General features: G+C 42.8%; 1 protein-coding gene across 4 annotated transcripts in view; it reads right to left on the bottom strand.

Annotated features, from left to right (window-relative positions):
* Nucleotides 1-224: 224 nt before the first annotated feature.
* TRAF3 (TNF receptor associated factor 3) overlaps nt 225-23,836 on the bottom strand; it is an 89,698-nt gene continuing 66,086 nt past the window's right edge. For all 4 annotated transcript variants that reach the window (XM_083615127.1, XM_083615126.1, XM_083615125.1 and 1 more), the window contains 4 exons: nt 18,794-18,886; nt 13,726-13,866; nt 13,184-13,358; nt 225-10,142 (listed from right to left, as the gene is read on the bottom strand). In XM_083615127.1, the coding sequence (XP_083471253.1) occupies nt 9,571-10,142; nt 13,184-13,358; nt 13,726-13,866; nt 18,794-18,886 (981 nt within the window). In that variant the 3' untranslated portion in view covers nt 225-9,570. The remainder of the gene's footprint in view (nt 10,143-13,183; nt 13,359-13,725; nt 13,867-18,793; nt 18,887-23,836) is intronic.

The following is a 23,836-nucleotide window of genomic DNA, read 5'->3' as shown; positions in this document are numbered from 1 at the left end:
GGGGGGGTTATTGGGTTGTTGTTGTTGTTTCGATTATGTATTTTGTGATTTTGTATTTTTATTTTCTTCTGTGAACCGCAGTGAGACCTCTGGGTATAGGGTGGTATATAAATTCGAAGAAGAAGAAGAAGATTCCCCATTTGTGAGAGAACATGTTTCTAGGAGCCATGAAAGTGAACTGGAAATGGCTCAACACCATACGACAAAATAAAAACACAATTCTGTTTATTTAAAAAATATCACTTCCTATTTAGGTTTATTTCCCCTCCCCCCTTTAATACAGTTCAGCATTTCAAAGTTTTGCATTCTACACACTGTTCTCATTTATTAGCATCAAAACACAAGACATAGCAAGACCTTCAAACACAAATAAATACCAAATAACAATACAACAAACCGAAGGACAACATATAATAATGCTATTGGGAAATCAGGGCTTGTTGCTAATCATTATTAACAACCTGGGTATTGCTGAGCAATAAATTATACACTTTAAAAGTTCTTTTCCTTTAAAAAATAAACATACAAAAACCATTGATTACCAGATTCACTTACTTGCACTGTATCCTTTATAGCTATCAATAATTAAGACAGGCAGAATATACACAGTCAAATGAGGTTGGCCTTCTTTGGTCTTTGTTTCTGGATCAGAAAACCGAACACAACCAATGTACCTTTTTACCAAATATGAAATAAAAAGTAGTCACACAAGTTTTATACAGACTGATTTTGTACACAGTTCATGATTACTGGTGTGTTTTCAACAGATATTTCTTCTTGGAAAAGGATGCCCATATTTTTTTTTCCAGCTCATTCAATAAATGGCATTTTATGGATGTTAAAAGGTTATCCTACTTGTCCTAAAGGAGAATGGATTCATTGCCCATCTCTTCAGTACGGGGGTGTCTCCCAACACCCCCTTTTTATCCCTAAATCATGAGAGCTTTTGGATCACAGCTGGGCGGGGAAATTATATATTTTCTTATAGTCATACAAAATGCAGAAGATATATATATCCTAGATAGCTACATGGAAAACAATACTATGTGAATGATTTGGTGCCTCAGCACTAGCAAAAGCATTATTCCCACCCCCGCCCCCAATTCTACAAGTACCAAAAACTCCGCGAGCAGAAGCAGTAATGGCTGGGAAATGATTTGCTCGCAAGCGCCAGCCCAGTTCATAGCTCTAAGAGTATTCTCTCTGCAGGGAATGAGATCCCTTAAAGTATGCCGATAAATGGTTTAATCTCTCTCTCTATATATAAACCAGTTTACCAAGCAATCTGCAGGCAGCACTGCCTTTTGTAAGAAGTTTAAAGTCCTTGCAGAACTAGCCACTGCAGTTAATAGTTTTGTTCTTAAGGACGACTTTTGAGTCCCTTACATGGCGGGTGGGATGGATGAAATCTAATCAGCAGAGTTAGGAAGGGAATCCCAATCTTAACTCCAAAAGCATTATGGGATTCCTGCTCAAAGCTGCATGCTTACAAATATTAAAAGTGTTAGCATGAATTCCCCATGAATAATAATGAAAATTATTGAATATTGACTCTCACTGCCTGATCCTAAGCTTCGATAAACCTTGCCGATCCTCGCTTGGAATATGGTCTCCTGACAGCTGGTCCCGCAAGTCACGCTCAGCGTAATGCCAGAAGTGCAAACAAATGTTTAGGATCAGGGCTTGAAACTGGGAAGTGGAAGACAAAAAAGCTACATAGTCTTGCCAATATGTCAGAAGGTAATTTAGGATGAAACAGATCCCTTTTGTGGTGTATCATTGCTTCGAAACAATGAAGGATGCCCCCTCATCAGCACCCACTAACGTACTTATTCCTACATCTGGCACAGATCTCAATAAAGCCTAGGGATCAGTTCCAACGTAATATTTTGCATCTGAAGGATGGCTCCTGGATTAATCATTCTCATGGGTGCATACTTGGAAAACACTGTCAGAACGGGCCAGTAATTCTACAAGAGGAGAATGGAACATCGAACTCCTCAGTATGCACATGTAAGTTATGAGCAAGTTATATAACCAATAAGTGCATGGATAGCATATACACATTCCTTGGGAATACATTTCAGTAGCCATGCTGCAGATGCAAGAATGTTACGTTGGATTAAAAGGCAGGAAGTAATAGTAAAGCCCTCAGTATTTTATTTTTGTTTAAAGTACATAATTAAAGTATTCACAGTGGAAAAGGTGACAGAACCAGAATTAAGTCATGCACTTAAAAATATTTTGAGTTTTCCTTGTCCAATAAAGCCCTTAAAAACTGAATCCTCTAAAACAAAGAACATAAATTGCTGTATCAGAAGATTTATTTTTTTTATAAAACCAAGACACAGGTTATCGTTTATTACTGGGCACAAGTGGGAATATGTTATGCTAAGCTTCTCGTTAATCTCATGAGCTCTGAAGAGTAAAAAGGGACACTGGAACATGGACAGCTGAGTCATCACATCACAAATACATTCCCAAAGCATGACAGCCGATATGTCAGTTATAGACTTTGCAATCCGTAAAACAGGTTCCTTGTCCCCCATCCTCCCCCCCCCAAATACCCCTTCTTTATGGGTTAGAGATCAAAAAGGATGTTTCAGTGGCCTGAAAGCAGCACAAGGAAGTAAGAGCTGGTGTTTACCATATAGCACCAACACCAGCTTTTCCTCTGTGCAACATTCAATTTCTACATAAATAAGCAATTCTATATTTATTCATTTTTTGAGGCTTGACTGACATTTTGTAAAGCAGTGCACAGATGAAAGATGCACCAAGCACCAAGAGCTGTTATTTTAAACAGACTTGAAATCCCAGGTTCATTGGCTTGTAATTGTTTTTGGATTTATAACAGTGAAGAGTACTAAACACAGTTAACTGTGGAAGCTGGTAGACATTCTCACACTGCCAATTTACTTATTGTTTTGTCCCTCCTGTCCCCGTATTCCATTTCGGTCTGCTGAGTTCTATGGTCAGTTTCTAGCTTGACCTTATGGCCCCTCCAGAGGCTCTCAGATATGGATGTTTCCAAGAAGCAAGCAGGCTGCTACTTCACATCAGCCAAAGCTGATCTTTTATGTTCTGGGCTTTTGTTGCCCCAAACTATTACTTACATCCATGAGCCCCTGACAATCACAGCAAAGGGAGGAGGTGGAAGGTAATTGAGCTACTAGGAAAGGACAAATTTCTGTGAGATTAAAGCTTCTGTCTTTTGCCTTGGAAAAAACCCAAACAGAACACATCATTTGTAGCAAACCAAGGCTATGATCTATTATATTAGGGTTTGTGCGGCGCCAATTTTAAGGTTTCTTTCGTGGGCTTATTTCACAGAACCACAGTTCCCCCACCCCCAGTGGGAACTGGTTTTAAAACTCTTCTTGGATTTGGCACAAAAACATTTCAAGAGGACAGCCCTGGCTGTGCACAGGAGCTAATTCTCCCTATCACCCCCTTTTTTGTGTACAAGGGACAAAAGGAAAGAACTTCTTTATGACCAGGTCAGACTATTTTGTTTCTGTCCACCTGGCTATTGTGATTTGCATGGGCCCCCCAGGAGAGGCCTTTGAAATCATCAGATACCTGGTCCTTTGAGGTGGAGATGCCAGGGATTTTATCCAGGACCTTTTGCATGTCAAACATGTGCTCTACCTCCCAGCTACTGCTTCTCTCCCTATTAAGGGACTTTAGAGAACAGTTGGGAGCAGCTATTGGGAGTATGTGCTTAGAAGAATTCCGGCATGTGCTACATGCCTTTAGGTCCAGACCTGGAAAAAACATTACCAAGTTGTTGTTGTTTTTCTTCTTAAAACCTGCCCACCTCTTTATACATTTGCATAGTTTGCATAAATGAAGGCATCAAGACTACAGGAGATTGGAACTTGTGTCATCGAGGTGCAGAAAACATCTCCTGTAGTGACTGCTCTATGCCAGCCTTTGCATGCACCAATCAGTATTTCTAAAGAGGCTGGTTTGTCAGTGAAATGCCTGTTCAGCACGATGAAAAAGAGATATAAACAGGTGAGGTTTTAGAGAGAGAAAAAGCCCACTCAAAGTTTTATAAGCAGGAGAAATTGGTAGTACAGTCATACCTCATGTTACGTTTGCTTCAGGTTACGTCCTTTCAGGTTACGTCCCACGGTGACCCGGAAGTACCGGAAAGGGTTACTTCCGGGTTTTGCCGCTCGCGCATGCACATAAGCGCAACATGACATCACGCGCATGCGCAGAAGCGCCGAATCGCAACCTGCGCGTGCGCAGACGCGCTGCTGCGAGTTGCGCTCTTTTCATGTTGCGAACGGGCCTCTGGAACGGGTCCCGTTCGCAACCAGAGGTACCACTGTACTTTGAGCAATACAATCCTAATCATTATACCAAATCTCTATTTGAATTTTGACAAAGATTAGTATGGCAAAACATAAACATTCCACATCTTTGAGTTTCCCTTCTCCCAAGGCATAAGGAAACGCAGCTTTTATAAAGGAACTGAGAGTGCACCTCACTTTTAAAGTTTTAAGAGATCTATTACATTCCATCGCTTGTAGAGCCATATCTCCACTTCTTTTCTTCCTATTCTACATTCTTCTCAAGAACAATGAAAGTTACAGTACAAGGCTGAAAGTCAATGCTGCATTTTAGCCGCTCGCATCTTACTCAATAATTGTGTCGTAAACAGCAGCTGAAACGAAATCAACAGAGAAGCAATGCAAATACAGTCATGCAGGAAGATCACACGTTGATCTTCAGGCACCGGAACAGTTTATTCCTGTTTGGATCTGAGACTTTAAAAAGAAGAAAATAGGAAACAGGGCGGATGCATGTGGTGCAAAAATTGTTTGATGCGGCAGTCTAAAGTGCTCTGTAGAAGGTAGGAAACAAAAGCTGCTTTGAAACATAGAATGGGGAGATAAAGAACAGCAGCAATGGGACTGTGCTTTCTTAAGCAGTCAGTGGCCAGAACTGTACTTTCAGCACTGAGTTCTATATACCCTCGTGTTGCAACACAAAAAGCTAGTTATGCAACACCAGTGCAACTGTGGGGTTATCACAGGAGTGCAGAAGGGTGACACCAATCAACTAATGAATGATCTATACATCACCAAATTGGCCCTACAAGGCCATGAAGGGAGAAGTGTGATTTTGGGTTGTGCTCCCTCACGAAACTGTAGGATCCTGACATTTGAGCATCTTTTCGAGCCATTTTAAGACCTTTAAACTGGGGCTGGCTTTTGCAATCAGAGTGGGGTAATTGCTTGCTATATTGCTTTTATTTAACTTGTTTTTTTATGACGCTTTTTTTAAACCTACCTGAGCATTTGAGATAGGCTACAAATGTAAGTAAAATAATTCTGAAAACTTGAGGAAAGTTAAAAAAAATATTAAAGAAAGGAAAAAGAAAGACATTAACCAATAGTGCAAACCCTAATCTTATTTGAAGGCTGCATCTTCAGAGAGTAAGGTTATCTTAATTTCAGGAAACTGCTTCCTCCCCAAACAATTGTCCTGTGTGGCAGGGCAGCCAAATTTACTGTAGTTGTTCATCAGAAAAAGTGAGCCAATCAAGGTATATTCTATGAGCCAGCAAGTACTTGGGCTTACATTTTTATTAAATATCGAGTACAGTGGTACCTTGGGTTTAAGAACAGCTTAGTTTATGAACAACTTGGATTAAGAACATTGCAAACCCAGAAGTAGGTGTTTTGGTTTGTGAACTTTGCCTTGGAAGCAGAAGAAGAGTTTGGATTTGATATCCCGATTTATCACTACCCGAAGGAGTCTCAAAGCGGCTAACATTCTCCTTTCCCTTCCTCCCCCACAACAAACACTCTGTGAGGTGAGTGGGGCTGAGAGACTTCAGAGAAGTGTGACTGGCCCGAGGTCACCCAGCAGCTGCATGTGGAGGAGCGGAGATGCGAACCCGGTTCCCCAGATTACGAGTCTACCGCTCTTAACCACTACACCACACATGTTCTGCTTCCTGTTGAGTGTGTTCCATTTGTAAATTGAGTCCCCCGCTGCTATGGGAAAGCACGCCTTGGTTTAAGAACGGACTTCCGGAACGGATTAAATTTGCAAACCAAGGTACCACTGTACTGTGATATATAACCTACTTACAACATGGCAGACTGCATACTTCACCTAAGATTAGTGGCCAGTATCCTGAGCTGAACATGATTTTGCTAAGATGCACAGCCCCCAAAAAACACTTGGCTTGAAGTGAGTGACAAAGAAAGTTGTGATGTGGAAACGGGAGTCCCAAAAAGTCATGTCTGTTGTAAACAGCACCATGTTTGAAAGTCAAAATCCCACCCAACCCTTTTGGTAGTCCAAGCTACCTCTTTTCTTGCAAGGTTGCGGGAGGGATTGCTTTTTAACAATGGAGAGAATCTGCACTATGAGTTATATGAGGAGCATTTGATATAATGAGGATGGCAGAAAGAAAGTAAAAAATCCACGTCACGATGGAGGGAAAATAATTATAGCAACCAGTGTCATAGCTGGTGCTGTATTTACTCTGATGTTCGGCCTTCTTTAAATGTAGTAACATTTAAATGCCGAGGTCCCAATCAGGATACGGCCCAACGAGATTTAAGCTTTGGGAAGCTGTTGACTTAATTTAAACACCATAAAGCGAAAACATAGAACTGTAAGCACGTCAGAGAGTTGACTTCAGAGAGCGAAAACATAGAACTGTAAGCACGTCAGAGAGTTTACAAGCTGAAAATTAGACTTCTGTGGACTCGGGAAAAAGAGAGACCGCACTGACTTCTACTCTGTTCACATTTTCTAGGGTTTCAAAAAGAAAGAGATGTTTTGAAAGGAATTCTGCACTGCATGGGGTCTGGGTCGTCCTCTAGCAGTATCATATTCAAACAGGACATAAACTGTTCGTAGAAGACCGCGCTCGTAAAATGCCCATGACGTAGTAGCAATGAGGAGGGTGAGCCCTTTGGACATTTCCACTAGGGAATCCTGTTTTCAGTAAAATTCTGTAATGCATATACAAAAGCTCAGCTGCCTACATTCATGACTATTAAAAGAGTACCACAAGCCAACTTAACACTTTCCTCTAAAGCAGAAGGTTATGGGTTTACACCGGCCTGCGTAAAACTGCGCCAGGTTGTCTCTTCGGCAGGAGAAGTCTTCCTTTCGTGTCAGAGCTAGGATTTTAACGCTTGCCTTTCTCACGTCAGTTTGCACCAGCGGACACAGCTAAGTTAGTACCATAAGAGAAAAATACAGTACTTTGAACCATGGAAGGCAAGAAGAGGAAGACAGGTTGCTACTGAATGCTTTGGCTGCCAGGCAGCAGGCAGTACTTAAGCAGGTGCCTGGGAAAAAAATAAAAATAAAAATAAAATAGCCCCACGAGGATCACTCGGCATGCACGGTACGTATATATTTGTTAACAGAACGAAAAGGGGGGGGAGCCTTTGGCAGGCACTGAGTGAAAAGGCACAGCCATAAAAGACAATGGCAAGAGCAAGGAACTTAACTACGATGACGTGAGGTTTCAACTGAGCCCTAGACATGGAACTCTGGCTATAACACCCGACCGAAGCGGAAAGGTTGAGTGGGTACAACAACTGACTGGTTAGGAAAACGGGGGCCACGATCCTTTTGCCCGCGTGCACGTCAGCTCTGTCCAGGGGGAGCACTCTCTTAAGTGTTACACAGCCACCCATGCAATTAAAAAGCAGCACCCACATGGTTGGTGTAGTACAGGTCAAGCGATGCCATTAGACTTACTAGTCGCACAAGGGACTATTAAAAACAGAAGTCGGTAAGTTCTGTGGGTTGCAATCAGCATGATTCGAAGGCTGGGAAATATGCTTCCTAGTAAAGGCTCAGGTAGTAGTTTATAAGAGCAGGGTCCTGTGGGTTTTCCCTGCAGGGATGCATGTCGCACCCGCCAGAAAACCAACCCCCCTGAATACATCCCCTTGCAAATTCTGAAACCGAGCCAGTTTGAAATGATGTTAGCTCTGCTACCTAGGAGCATGGCATCATTGAACAGCAGCTCTCCTTGGAAACAGGGGTGCTGTCAGAAGTCCTGGCTCCATAGGAGCACCGTGCACCAAATATATATATATAGCACCTGAAGAAGTAGTATTCCACAACACTGAGCGGATGGAATATCTGGTTAAGTCAGAAGCGCAGCTGTTGGGCTTCTGTTTCCGTATCTCGCGAAAAATATTGGCGTGGGTTTTTACAGACCAGTCAGCACATTATGCCTAAAGTCCAGTTTTAAAAAATGACCATTTTAGGAATCTGAACTTAAAATCTGAATACAAAGCTATGAGCTATAAAGCAGCACGTTACAGCTAAGGCACATGAATTGCATGCAAGCCACCGTTTCTCCATTTAAGACACTGCTTTCTCCTAACGGACTGTCCTCTGCACGATGCGGTGAATTCCTAAGCAGAGGACCAATTAGCAGGTTTCCTATATAGGTATTACTCAGCACTATGCCCCCTTCTCAAACACCAAAAATATGTTGCACATTTATGCTTTAGCAAAAAAATAGATTATATATAGATATATAGATATATTTTTATAGAGCTTGGTCTGAGCGCATGAGGCAGAACTTTAAAAACATACAGGATTCCGTTTAGAACTCCAAAGTTCAACAAATGCCCTATTTTAGGGTGAAAATTATAAATCTGATAATGATGCACAGCATCCATGAGTGATTATTTTTTCTTAATTTTGAAATAGTGTCATTAACTACGACATATATTGTTAGGTTTACATTTCTAAAGAGAAATAACAGCTGTAGTTGAATAGTTTCTTTTCATATCACAAGTGATAACCTGCATTTGATCTTTTTTTTTTCTTCCAAGAAATATCAGTCTATCAACAGTTTTAAAATAAAATGCTTTTTTTTCTGTAGCAATTAATAGAACTCTAAACAAAAATATGACTCTGATTTAGACACTTTCGAGAAGATCTGGACATTCTGTCGAGATCTTCTGGCAAAGTAGTTATTTTAAAACAGAGACCAGGAGAGGCCTTAAAAATAAACAATATACTGTATTTCAGACAGGATTGCACTTATCGATTTTCAAAGTAATAATATCTTTTAACTGCAATGTTACTTCATAATTTCTTCTTCTTCTTTTTTAACTTAACATGCTGACAGTTTCTAGCTAACCCACATGTGAACTTTTACTTTTGTTTTCTAGTTAAAAAGGAATAAAAGTTTCATGTCTTTTCCAGCACAGGATATTTTTGTCTTTTCCCCCCTTCCAACCGATTAGAGATTACCAATAAATTACGAAAAGGTATTCTGACTGTAATATCATTTGTCCTTGTGAGGATTAAGTGACTTGTCAGAACTCGAAGTGTTCCTATTAGTTTTAATTAGAAAATATACCATGGTATGACTTCTTAATGGGTTGCTACGTTTGCCATTGGACCCCTATGCAAATTTATGCCTCCAAACGCTTCCTTCTGATAACACAAGGTGGTCCCCTCTGAGCTTTAGGGACCTCTTATTGAAGACAGGTAGATATAAAAAAGAGCCCCAAATGGAGTTGTCTTCTGTTGAATCTGCCTCTCTGCTATACGTCAGGGGTCTGGTAGGTCCGATGTATCCACTATGACTTTAATAAAAATAGTATCATCTTTAATATATGTTCCGTTTTCTAGAACAGTCTGTGCAACGAAGACTGGGCAGCCAGAAGCAATATTCATTTCTCCGGTGGGCTTCTTGAAACTACTGCTGTTGGGGTCTGGTTTGAAAGCATCCCCTAAATGGCGCCTGGAAGGTCCTTGATCCATCAACATAAGGGTGACTTTTTGCTTGAAGGGCCATGGAAGCAACGCGTCGTATTCTCCCCGCATGATGACAAAGAACAATGACAAGTGCGTCCCTTTCCCCATGCCGTCTCCGTTGAGATAAACTCTGGCACACATCTTATAGCCGAAGTACCCCGTATAAAAAGGTTGACTGTATAAGGACAACGTCTTCCCCATCACCGCCTCTTGCTTCCGACGTTTATAATCTCGGATTTTCCAGATCAATATTCCATTGTAGCTGGCCGTTTCCAAAACTTGAAAGCGGAGATCCATATCAGCCAATCGGATGTCGTGGACGCTCAGCATCTGATCATGCCTAGATAATTGTGATTCTAGCAGACCTGGAAGGAAAAGAGAGAAAACCCAAACATTGTCAAGGAAAAACGTTTATTCGGGGGGTTTTCAGGTCAGTTTTTAAAAACGGTATTGGGCTTCTTTTCCTTGTGACCTGAAAACACAACGTGAACAATGTAATACGATGGATCTCAGCAGTTAACACACACACACACACACACACACACACACACACACACACACACAGAGTGGTACCTCAGGTTACATACGCTTCAGGTTACATTCGCTTCAGGTTACAGACTCCGCTAACCCAGAAATAGTGCTTCAGGTTAAGAACTTTGCTTCAGGATGAGAACAGAAATTGTGCTCTGGTGGAGCGGCAGCAGCAGGAGGCCCCATTAGCTAAAGTGGTACCTCAGGTTAAGAACAGTTTCAGGTTAAGAACGGACCTCCGGAACGAATTAAGTACTTAACCCGAGGTACCACTGTGTGTGTGTGTCTGTGTGTGTATTACTGCTCGTGCAGACAGATGTATTCCAAGTGCAAAAAAGATGTAAAAAGCTCAATATGAAATGTTATCAGCAACAAAAATGCAAAGAAAGAAAGCAATACTTTGACAACATGACCCAAAACACAGCCTTAAGACAAGGCACACCTCACTGCCAGTTTCTAATTAATGCTTAGTCCACAGCACTTTCACTGCGACATTTTGCTCTGTGAAAGTTGCAAAAAAAAAAAGAAAAACCTTGCAATTTTGACTAAGTGTTAAAGAAAGGTGCACAGTAGCATTCCACAGCAGGCAGAATTGGGTGTGGTGGGATGACTTACCTGGCTTCCCAACCCAGAGGTGGCTGCTGGGAACCAAGGAAAGAGGGGCAAGGCAGTGGAGAGGTCAGCAAAGTGTGGACACAGCAGCAGTAACGGCTCATCCCCTTCCCTGCTGCACCTGCCCCAACCTCTCCACTGCCTTGCCCGTCTTGGTTACTAGCAGCGACCTGGGCATTAGGAAGCCAGGTAAGCAACATCCCACCCCACTTGCCACTACTAGTACTTGTTAGTAATAATATAATAATTTATTATTTATACCCCACCCATCTGGCTGAGTTTCCCCAGCCACTCAGGGCAGCTTCCAATCAAGTGTTAAAACAATACAGCATTAAATATTAAAAGCTTCCCTAAACAGGGCTGCCTTCAGATGTCTTTTAAAGATAGGATAGCTGCTTATTTCCTTCACATCTGGTGGGAGGGCGTTCCACAGGGCGGGCGCCACTACCGAGAAGGCCCTCTGTCTGGTTTCCTGTAACCTCACTTCTCGCAACAAGGAACCGTCAGAAGGCCCTCGGCGCTGGATCTCAGTGTCCAGGCTAAACGATGGGGGTGGAGATGCTCCTTCAGGTATACTGGACTGAGGCCATTTAGGGCTTTAAAGGTCAGCACCAACACTTGGAATTGTGCTCGGAAACGTACTGGAAGCCAATGCAGATCTCTCAGGACCGGTGTTATGTGGTCCCGGCAGCCACTCCCAGTCTAGCTGCCGCATTCTGCATTAATTGCAGTTTCCAGGTCACCTTCAAAGGTAGCCCCACGTAGAGCGCATTGCAGTAGTCCAAGCAGGAGATAACTAGAGCATGCACCACTCTGGCAAGACAGTCTGTGTGCAGGTAGGGTCTTAGCCTGCGTACCAGGTGGAGCTGGTAGACAGCTGGTAGACTTGTAGGTATTTTAACAACGTAAGAACATAAAAAGGGGCTTGCTGGTTCAGACCGAAGGCTTACATATCATCCTGCTACGACAGCGGCCAACCAGATGCCTATGGGAAGCCCACAAGCAAAAGAGGAGCACAAAGCACTTCCTTGCTCGCAACATACAGCAACTGTGGTTCAAAGGCACACCAGAGATACTATAGCAATCAACTCAGAGAAGGAGAAGTTATATGCTTAATGCCTGTATATATTCTCTGTGATCTCAACTGAATAACAGACCTGCTCTATGGGACTCCAGAATCAATTTTTCAAAATTCATGGTCTCCAGCAACATAAGTCTAAATGGCTGTGCCCCATTGTGCCCCCCCCCCTTCAGGTGGCAAGGGGGAAAGCGCCCTGTGCGCTGGTGAAATTCCACCTGTCGCCATCAGGCACAACACCCCAACCTGAGCACTGAGTTACAGATCGATATACTACTGTTCAGCAATGAATGGACTGCATATTTACACAACAGTCCAAGCAAGGTGCATTAACAGATGGCTTATGCTTCATAAAAGTTTTTTTTTTTCCTTGCTGATTCGCGTTTGAAACAAACCGTATCGGGTAAGCCGCTAAGAAAGGCCTGCGTCATATTGCTAATTTGTGGTTTTTATTACTTTGTTCACAGAATAAGGCAACGGCCTCCTTTGTTTTATCATGGTGATGCTCAGATGAAACATCCCTCTGAACTACACATAAAAGACTGTAAGCCCTACAGTAAAAGCAGCCACAGATTATAAATGGGGAGACTATTAAGGATTGGGAGAGGAACTATGACATTTTTGAAAACCAATTATGCTTTCGAATACGGATTATGCTTTTTCCATCACAGTGGCTGAAAAAGCATACCAGCAACTTGTTTGAGAGGTACTAATGTCTGTATGAGGAGCATCTAAAAGCTGTTATTTACCATCAAATTCAAGATTAAAGAGAGTTAAAGCGGGTTACAACCACAGGAATAAGGTGGGCCCACAAAATTTCAGGTGTCAAAGGCAAGGTATAAAGAGGACTCATGATGTTCATTATTAAGGGGTCGGGCCAGACAACAAAACTGCATAGCCTGGTTTTCTCTGACAGCCACATGGTTTGGCAAGGGAATCGCATAGGCTAAGGCCCTCAATTGGCGCTGTAGCACAGACACAATGGGGATGAACTTCTGAGATGGCTATTAAGCAGACAGCTCTCAAGAAGCTACAAGGTTTGCAGTTATTGCTTGTCTTCAGAGGGAAACATCCCCAGCAGGAGTTCCACTTCAGAATGCACCTTATTAGTTATTTTGACAGGAACTGCCAGGCAAGTTCTTTGCTGGCTTTGTGCTCAGTTTTTTTTTTTAAATTATTTTTTACCTGCAGTCCTATTTCCTTGCCCTGCATTCTTATCGACGCTTTCCAGCTCAGTCACTCTGTTCTGGAGAGACTCAACGCTGCTCTTCATGCTGTCCGCTTCCTCCCAGTTCTGTCGGAAGGGACGGATCTCTTTGTCCAGTTCTTTCAGCTTCTCAGCTTGGCTGTCTATCACTCGCTTTGAATGAAAAGAATAAATAGTTTTTTTTAAAAAAAAAATATTTAAAAGGAAACCTCCAAAGGAAACAACAGACGAGGGAATACAGGAAGACTCGCTATTACTGAAGGAGGATGCGGGAACTGCTATGATGCAAGCATTTAAAGTAAATAAACGTGCATGGATTGTATTGAACAACCCACCCCAATAAGCCTTCGTAGCAGCAAAGTAAATGGCAAGAGACGTGTTCGACTGGACTTTATTCCTAGGAAAGTGTGTATAGGACTACGGCCTGAATTGTCATACTTTGCTCTGCAAACAGGAAGGCAAAGAGGAGAAAAATGCTCACGATGCTCTGCTCAAGCTCGGGAAGAAATCAATAACTTACCTGTAAGTGATGTATTTTGGACTCATTACTCCGCAGCATTTCCTTCTGTCTCTCAATTTCTATTTCAAAGCTACAAATCTGATTATGTAAAGTTTGTATACTCTTGTTCTTTTCCAAACTTTCATTTTGGAGCATGGCCACCTGGAGGGGGGGAGAATAATCTACAATTACTCCCACCAGACGTATGCAAAAAGAATCAGCCATCTCTCACAAACAAGGAGGAGCGTTCCAAATAAAATATATCTTCACTGTGTTTAGTGTATTTTCTAGCCCTTCCTGAAAGCAGATTTCTTCTTCTTCCTCCTTCCCCTGGATTAAAAGGAGGAGTACAACACTGGTCGTAACTCTTAACTTCTAAGCAAGTTTCACTTATTTAGTTGGTCGTTCCCAAGGCTTAGATTTCTGGAGATAAGGAAACTGCATTATTTGAGGGCAATCCATACTGGGCATCCAAGTCCTTTACAATAGACAGGCCAGTAGAAAGACTTAGAGAAGAAAACAATGACCGAAAAGGAAAATAGAAAAGAGGATGACACCCCACTTGGTGTCTAAAAAGAAATAGGCTGTGGCTGCTTTAAGAAACGTATCTGAATGGTTCTTCAGTAAAGGACACAAGTCAAAACCAGCCTGTAATGATTTCCATGAATGAAAGATACATACTTAGGGAGCAATATGAAAGAAGAGGGGTGTGCACTGATGATATCATCTAAAAGAAATCAGCTTGTGCTTTGTTGTCGGAAAATACTTAGCGCACCTACTGGACTGTGCTGGAACCACAAAGAACAGCTGACTATCATTTTTCAGTCACTGTGAGGATCTTTGCTCTATTCATCAGTGCTTTTCTTCCCTTCAACCATCTCACACCTGGAATCCTGCCCTCTCGTCCTGGCAAAACGTGAAGATTGCATTCAGCATTCATCAGCAAAACAGCCAAAAAAGGAAACAGCTAGAGAGGGTATTTATGTACCTGAAATACCACCACAGACTGCCTAGGACCACCACTTGTGATCCATCTTAAAAAAGTAGGGAAGGTTTCTCAAATGTTTCCGACACAATGCTGTCTATCAGTAACAGTAAAAGCACACCTGGGCCAGTATTGATAAGGATGAAAGCATCCGGTTTTCTACCACAAGAGGGGTCAAACTCTTTATAAAACTGGTTGTCCTTCATTTTGCAATAAAGCCACACTTCCTTGCCAAAACAAAAAAAAATTTGCTTCTTTCTCCCTGCCCCCAAAATGAAATTGTGTATGAGCAGGAAGCAGGTGCTTTTAAGATGCAGAAATACTAAGGAGGTGGGGGATTTGACAGGCAAATTGGTCGGCCCACTGAGATGGCATAACTCAAGGATAGTTTGTCAACCCTAGGATTTCAGCCCTCAATCTGCTCTTGGCTTTCCTGTTGGTTCCTGGATCTATGAGTAATTTGAGCATTCAGCCCAGATTCCTCTGAGACATCACAGTTAAGCGCACTCACCATGCCAACACGTATACCCAAGCCTAGGGGTTAAAAAAACAAAACAAAAACTAGAGCCGGATTTGTTAAAAGTAGTGGCAGAGATGAGGGCATAATACATGCTGGTTTTCTTTTGACATCTGAGAAGGGAACAGACCGTTGCCATCCTCAAAGGCATGGGTAGGCAAACTAAGGCCTGGGGGCCGGATCTGGCCCAATCGCCTTCTAAATCTGGCCCACGGACGGTCCGGGAATCAGCGTGTTTTTACATAAGTAGAATGTGTCCTTTTATTTAAAATGCACCTCTGGGTTATTTGTGGGGCATAGGAATTTGTTCACCCCCCCCCAAAATAGTCTGGCCCCCCACAAGGTCTGAGGGACAGAGGACCGGCCCCCTGCTGACAAAGTTTGCTGAGCCCTGCTCAAAGGGCTGACAAGGGGGTTTTCTTGGTAAACATCTGAAGAAAAACATCATTTTTCAGGTTCCTCTTCTGCACCAAAACAAAACAGAAACCCAAACCCAAAAATCTTGTGGCATTTGCCAGTTATATTCCAGCTATTTCGCACTGGACAAGCTGTCTAATACATTAGCACACTAAATTCCCTGATTATTTCAGAAGGCTATTTTTAGAAACCCAACCACAAATGAGCAAACTTCTCAGCTTGTACCAGATTTGATAAAATGCTTATCGCTATTGCCTCGGGCTAAAAGAATAAAATCTCTTTCATCAGCTAATAGGTTTTATTAGAGAGGGGGCGAGGGGTTCAAAATTTGAATTTGGATCGCTAGTTGCGAGATCCTTTTTGAAAGAAGTTTCCGTCTTGTAAAACTGGGGAGGGGTTGACATCCTACTTTGGAAAATTTTCTAAGTGAGGATTAATCTGGCAACTCTTCTCCAGCTGTGCGAAGACAACTTCAACCAAACAAAATGGTAAAATCAGTGCCAGTCTGAAGTACCAACTGTATAACTGCATCTGCAGATTATAGATACTACTCAGAGGTACTGCTGGGTCTTTTGAGAGAGCCTTTTTGAGTGAAAATGGTTGTGTCCCGTCCCCCGTCCCCCAATCTTTTCTACTATGCTACTCAGGGTATAGCTACGTAAGATGGCAGTTTGGTATCAGTTAATTGTGGCTTCCTCCGAAAAATCATGGGAATTGTAAGGAGAGCTGGACCATAAAGAAGGCTGATCGCCAAAGAGTTGATGCTTTTGAATTATGGTGCTGGAGGAGATTCTTGAGATTCCCATGGACTGCAAGAAGATCAAACCTATCCATTCTGAAGGAAATCAGCACTGAGTGCTCACTGGAAGGACAGATCCTGAAGCTGAGGCTCCAATACTTTGGCCACCTCATGAGAAGAGAAGACTCCCTGGAAAAGACCCTGATGTTGGGAAAGATGGAGGGCACAAGGAGAAGGGGACGACAGAGGAAGAGATGGTTGGATAGTGTTCTTGAAGCTACCAGCATGAGTTTGACCAAACTACGGGAGGCAGTGGAAGACAGGAGTGCCTGGCGTGCTCTGGTCCATGGGGTCACCAAGAGTCGGACACGACTAAACAACAACAAGGACATTGAGACCTTTTTAAAAGATCTTTAGCCATGCTCACAGAACTACAGTTTCCATGGTTCCCCAGGGAAAGGAGATGGCTTCTGAAGTCTGCTGCACAGATTACAGCTCAGTAGAGCAAAAATAAGAGCAAAAAGAAAAGATTCTTTGATAAGGGGACTGCTGAGGATGGCTGTTTTTTGTTTTTTTAATCTGTCAAACCTGCCTTTTATGTAGGCAGGATAGAAATCTCACAAATAAACAAACGAGACATGAAACAACCCTACAGAACAATCGTACGTAATTTTATTCCAGTAAGGTTGCGTTTTCTCCTTTGATTGCTAAGGATTTATAATTGTTCAACTTACTTTATGCTGATTTGGAAGAAAAAAAATAAGTTTTAAATTTTAACTTTGGTTAGTCCCGCCAACCAAACCTCTCACATCTTAAACCACATACGGGACTTCCGTTTTCTGAATACCTGATCAGTTTGCATTGAATTAGGTCAGGAGTCCATTTCCCCACCCAATTCCACTCCAGAGCTTTGTTTGCACCATGAACACAGTAACATGCAAAAAGGGAACAGGCCAATCAGGTTGGTGGTTTTTTTTCCCCTTTTGCTCTTGGGGGCTTTGGAGGTGGCAGCAATAAATGTGAACTATAACTACATATCAGTCCCTAAGTAGAAAAATGAATCAACTTAGAGCAACACCCATGGCTATTTCAAACCTAGATCTAGGCATCCAGGGAATTCTCCATTTTATTATTTAACCAAATTAACAAAAACCAACACACACAGAGACACGTATATTAAACTATCTAGTGGGGGAGGGGGCTATTGGTTTGTTTTGTTCTTATAGAGGTAAAGGGACCCCTGACCATTAGGTCCAGTCGTGGCCGACTCTGGGGTTGCGACGCTCATCTCGCTTTATTGGCCGAGGGAGCCGGTGTACAGCTTCCGGGTCATGTGGCCAGCATGACTAAGCCGCTTCTGGTGAATCAGCGCAGTTCATGGAAACGCCGTTTACCTTCCCGCCAGAGCAGTACCTATTTATCTACTTGCACTTTAATGTGCTTTCGAACTGCTAGGTTGGCAGGAGCAGGGACCGAGCAATGGGAGCTCACCCCGTCGCAGGGATTTGAACCGCTGACCTTCTGATCGGCAAGTCCTAGGCTCTGTGGTTTAACCCACAGCGCCACCCGCGTCCCCTGTTTTGTTCTTATTCTTATTCTTGTTCTTATTCTGCATTTTGTGTTTTTATCTTGTCTTTTTATGCTGTGAATCGCCCAGAGATCTACAGATGAAGGGTGGTATAGAAGAAGAAGAAGAAGAAGAAGAAGAAGAAGAAGAAGAAGAAGAAGACGAAGAAGAAGTCTTATACCAAGAAGGGGGGAAAAACATTTTCTGCAATGAAAGAGAGACACGGGTGCACTTATTCAAGTGTAGCCCTTCGTGGTACTCTCCAGATGTTGTGAGACTACAACTCCCATCATCCTTGAAGATTGAGCATGCTGGCTAGGGATGATAGGAGTTGTAGTTCAACAACATCTCGAAGGCACAACATTGGCTACGCCTGCCAAGTCTACCCAAGCAAAACCCTTTAAAACTGAGATGCCAGAGAATGGAAGTTGACACCTTGTGCCTGTAAAGTACGAGGGGTCTAATACTGAGTTATGGCCTCTCGCTCTACACCGAGCTGTTGGAAATTCCCACATTAAAAACATCCTTAAAATCAAGCAGCAATGCAGGTTTTAATAGCGTAGGTTTTTCTTACTTGCCTGTCTTTGTAAGGCAGCCCAATGGGGGAGAAATTATAATTAACCAGTTGGGAGTGAAAGACAAGTTTACCTATCTATATTATGCACATTCTACCAGTTAATGAAAACCTCTTTGGAAGACTTCTTGTTTTTCAAACCTTAAGAACAAAAATCCTGCAGCTACACAATTCATTGCTTTTGGAAACAGAGAAGTATTTCAGCGGCCGTTCCAAACTCCCACAATGGTATCCCTGCTAAACGCATAAAACATAAAAAGTAATGCAGATAAGGTGAGGAGGAGATGTACCTTATTTTCTAGACAATTACTCCACTCTTTCAATAAGTCTACATGCTGCACTGCTGAGGTGGCTTCATGTGCTTTAACTTGCTGGTTTGTTCCCTGTGACAAAGAACATGATTTAGCCAACTTCATTTCTTAGCCAACCCTGCATTCAATGTAGCACCAACCCACCCACCATAGGTCTGGCCCAATGATGCATTTTTCAGGCATATTTTTGCAACAAACCTGCTTTAATAATAATAATAATAAAGACACACAACACAGAGACCGCATTTGCACATCCTGCTAAGCCATAGGTTGGTGCAAGGTGCACAAGCAAGCAATGCGCCACAGGGAGCCTTGAGCTTGTGTGCTCCTGCTTTTCATGGCCCAGGTGTTGAAGCTAGATTGTTGTAAGGCAGCCTCCGCCAACCTGATGCCCTCTGGATGCTCCTGGACTACAACTCCCATCATCCTTGCCCACTGGTCATACTGCCAGGGCTGATGGGTTTTGTAGTCCATCAACGTCTGAAGAGTACCACGGCCATGAGGGGCAGCTACTTTAACCAAACCATAGGGTGTCTTTTCAATTGATATTTTATGAAGAGAATTTCTTTTATTAAAAAAAACAGGGTAAGAAAAGAAGTGAGAATGAACAAATAAAGAAAAATACTGTTGCATTACCACACATTAATATACAGATGAGTATATCCTTGTTATCCTAATACACATATAATTGTCAATAACCTAATATATTCTGTGTAGTTACAGATAGGTAGCCGTGTTGGTCTGCCATATTCTGTGTAAACGCATTCCAAATATCACTATATCTATCCAAAGAAAGTCTGCGTCTATAAGCTGCCTGTCCATATGTTGCCAATCTCACGTTGTCAGTCATTGATTAAGGGGAATTGTATCTCCATTCTTCCAATTTATCAGTATCAGTCTCTTGGCCATGGTTAATGGTATTTGCAGTTTGCCTGCCATGGCCAACTGTGGTTAAGTAACTGCAGAAGCAAAAGCTTCTGAACTCCTCCTGGCATGGGGAGTGCATGAGCCCAAGCCTTGCTGCAGCTCATTCCTGCTCATGCGCTTCACTGTAATCTGTGGCTTAGCATGATGTGCAAACACAGCCTGAATTCACCTTCCATTCAGGGATGCTGGAGCCCCACCCCAAACCCCTCCTGCGTGGCTTTAAAACTACCATGCAAAAAGAGGTTTTTGTTTTAAAATGCATTTCAGAACCATTTGTGTAACCACCAAAACACACACACACACACACACACACACACACACACACAACAGCCTTCAAAAGGTAAAGGCTCAATCCACCAAACCTTGCCCGTGGGAAAAAATATCCCTATTTATTTCATTTAAACGGTATGTTGAGGAGATGAACAAAGGGGCAGGAACCCTATTTTTCTACAGTGTTTTGTTAAGGCGAGACCTGAATCACTCAACTGCTTCCTCTACTAACCTGCCCTTAATTGCTGGCCATATAAGCAAGAGTTCTTCCACCAAGGGTCCCCGGAGGTAGAGGTGCCTCCACACAACCTGCTTATTAAGCATTCAACCAGCTTGCACGGTGGCTGTTACGGCATCTGCCAATTAGGAAGTGTCCAGCCCAATTAGATTTGCACGGAGGTTGTACAACTACCCATCAACTGCTTTTTCTCATAGAATCGTAGAGTTGGAAGGGACCCCAAGAGTCACCTAGTCCAGCCCCCTGGGGCTCAACTAAAGCATCCCTTACATACGGCCATCCAACCTCTGCTTAAAAACCTACAAGGAAGGAGAGTCCACAACCTCCAGAGAGAGACCGTTCCACTGCGGAACAGCTCTTACTGTCAGAAAGTTTTTCCTGAGGTTTAGTTAGAATCCCATTTCTTGTAACTTGAAGCCGTTGGTTGGAGTCCTACCCTCCAGAGCGGGAGAAAACACTCGTCCCACAATAGCTAAAGCAAGCATGTCCAACTCCCAAGAGACTGTGATCTACTCCCAGTATAAAAAAACTGGCAGTGATCTACCCATTGTTATTGTAGGGAGGAAGAGCACGCGTGAGGTGGGTGGATTGCCCAGAATTGTTGAGTTTTTTGGGGGGAGGATTGCACAGAGTTTTTTTAGCTTTTTCCATGAAACTTGTACACGATCTACCAGGATCAGCCAGGGATCTACCAGTAGATCATGATCTACTGGTTGGACACCCCTGACCTATAGCATGTTTCCCCATCCCTTTCCACTTATCACATTTTTTTTTTTTTTTTTTTTTTGCTGTGCAAGACTGCTTTAACCCATTTAACAATGCACACCTAAATTTGGCAGCCTGCAAATTCAACTGAACCCCTCCCGCAAAACAGCGAGCCTGGAAGTGACCTGCAATTCACATCATCCCTGAACGTTGGGCTAAGTTGACTGGAGATAATGGGAAATGTGGTACAGTGACATCTGAGGACCCAAGGGTAAAGAAGCTCTTGTAAAACCTACATCTACCCTGAAGACTCAGAACCCTAGAGATGTGGGGGCCATTCTCCAAAGGGCACAGACCCTGGGTTGCTGGGCTCTCTCTTCCACCGTTAAGCATGGTGTGGTCTGGAGAGAGTGCTTCTAACACTGGAACCCAAGGTCATCCAGTGCGGGTGATTGGCAGGAGATCCAGGTCAAAACAGTTTCTTCTCGCATAGCATTCTTGGGATTTGCTGCTGCGAGATGCTTATGATGCTGCTTTTACAAGGGGGATTAGTCAAGTACACAGAAGACGAGGCTGTCAAAGGCTGTGTGATACATCCTGGATCAGAAACAGCATGTTTCTGTATGGCAGCCCTAGGGAAAAGGCTGCTCCCTTCATGTCCTACTTCCCAGATGTGTCTAGCTAGCCACCATGAAAAACAGGATGCTGAACTGACAGGCCTTTGGCCTGTTCTCTCTTCAAACCTTTAAGGTTGGAAGCGAATCACAGATGTCCACACAGTCTGGCTTCACTGTGTCTGGGGGGCACAACAACGTAAGAATAGCTTGCCAGGGGGCAATTTTTACTTGCTCCCCAGCAAGTGGCTATTTGCAACCTGTCTTCCCAAGCAGCAGTTTAGCACAATGCCAAATTTAAGCAACAAATTAGCCAACAAATACCTTTCAAATCTACGTGCTCTATTTTATTTTACTTGCTTTTCTACTCTATGGTTATCACGTTCCCAGGAAAAGGAAGGAAGTGTGAGGCAGAGAGAGGGAGAATGGTGGAAAAACTGTGAAAAGCAATATGCCTTCTGCTCTCTTCCTGTGGCCAACGGGACACAGGTCTAGTTCTGCTGCTGCAAACCATTGCTCACAACCTGCTCTGAAGCCCCTGAACATCTTCACTCATTGGCTTAAAGGGTTAATTCCACAGGAGCAGAACTTGGTGGATTGTCTACCCAGGAAACTAGAGAAAGTAAACCAACAGGATTTGATGCTTTTATATATGGAAATGCTCATTGGCTGCATTTGGATATAATGCTAAACCATGGTTTAGTGTTACAAGGACAAGCTTCAGTGAGTCCTGCCCTTCCCCTTTCCCTCTTCTAATGCAGGTGCAAGGAGTCTGGAAGCTACCACTTCTGTTCTATATTAACAGCAGCTTTAAAAAGAAAAACTTATCTAGACCACTTTTTAAAAAAAAGAAAAAGAAAAATGTGTGTTGTAGCTTAGTGTTTTTTCAACTCTAAACTTTGGTTAATTTTAACTATGATTAAACCATAGTTAAAACCATAAACTATGGTTTGAAGTTGGTTTGTTTCCACTAACAACAGTTAAGATTAACTGCAAGGTTCAGATGACACACTAAACTATAGTAAAATAGAAAGCAGACACAGAAGCTCCGGGTTCAGTGAGGCTTATTCTCATAATGCATAGCTATGATTTAGCACGAAGCCCAAGCCAGTCCACTGAGTAAAAAGAGAACAAGATGTTTGTGGGGTGGGGGTGGGGAGCAGATTGAAAGATTAAAATTTAATTCATCAACCCTAGAAATGGCAGCACTGCTTCAATAGAGTGAAATTTTCCATTTTAGACAGTTTCCAAAATGCTCTGCTTAATGCTTTTAGGTAATCAGAAAATATGTGATCCTTACAAACACACACATCAGTATGAATAACTACTACATACAATTACACAGAAAACAAGTAATATGCAGAGTATGTACATCTGCTTGTTTCAGTCCCTTTAGGGGATGAGACACCGTGCAAAAAAGGTTTGTGTAAATTAACCTTTTAAATGTGCGTAAATTAAGATGCGAGTTTAATATTTCTGCGATTTCCAATGTACATGTTCTGTATAATAGGTATTCCAGTAAAATATATATCTACATACGCACAGAAACACGGAACATAAAAATAGTGATTGGTGATAAGGGAACAGAAAGCAGTGCCAACAAGACAAACTATTTCTACCACTGAGAGCAATTGTGTTTGTGTGCAAACTGTTGAATGCTTTGTTTCCCAGGTGTTAAGAACCCCTTGGAGGTTTCTTCACAGTGTAATCCTAATCAAGCCTACTCAGGAGTAAGTCGTATTAAATTCAATGGAGCTTGCTCCCAGGTAAGTAAAGATAAGATTACGGTCCCAGCCCTGTTGCTCCTCACTGCTCTTATGGCCTGTCTGTGCTACAGATATATAAAGGAAAAGGTAAAGGGACACCTGACCATTAGGTCCAGTTGTGACTGACTCTGGGGTTGCGGCGCTCACCTCGCTTTATTGGCCGAGGGAGCCGGTGTACAGCTTCCGGGTCATGTGGCCAGCATGACTAAGCCACTTCTGGCGAACCAGAGCAGCGCACGGAAACACCGTTTACCTTCCCGCTGGAGCAGTACTTATTTATCTACTTGCACTTTGAGGTGCTTTCGAACTGCTAGGTTGGCAGGAGCAGGGACCGAGCAATGGGAGCTCACCCCGTCGCGGGGATTTGAACCGCCGACCTTCTGATCGGCAAGTCCTAGGCTCTGTGGTTTAACCCACAGTGCCACCCGCATCCCTACTACAGATATATAACCCAGTTTAAAAGAATATTGAGAACTGTAGCTCTATATGGGATTAGGACACA

The sequence above is a fragment of the Podarcis filfolensis genome (assembly GCF_964270895.1).
Source record: "Podarcis filfolensis genome assembly, chromosome: 1".
In the NCBI taxonomy this organism is placed as follows: Eukaryota; Metazoa; Chordata; class Lepidosauria; order Squamata; family Lacertidae; genus Podarcis; species Podarcis filfolensis.
This window is presented reverse-complemented; position numbering and strand designations above follow the sequence as displayed.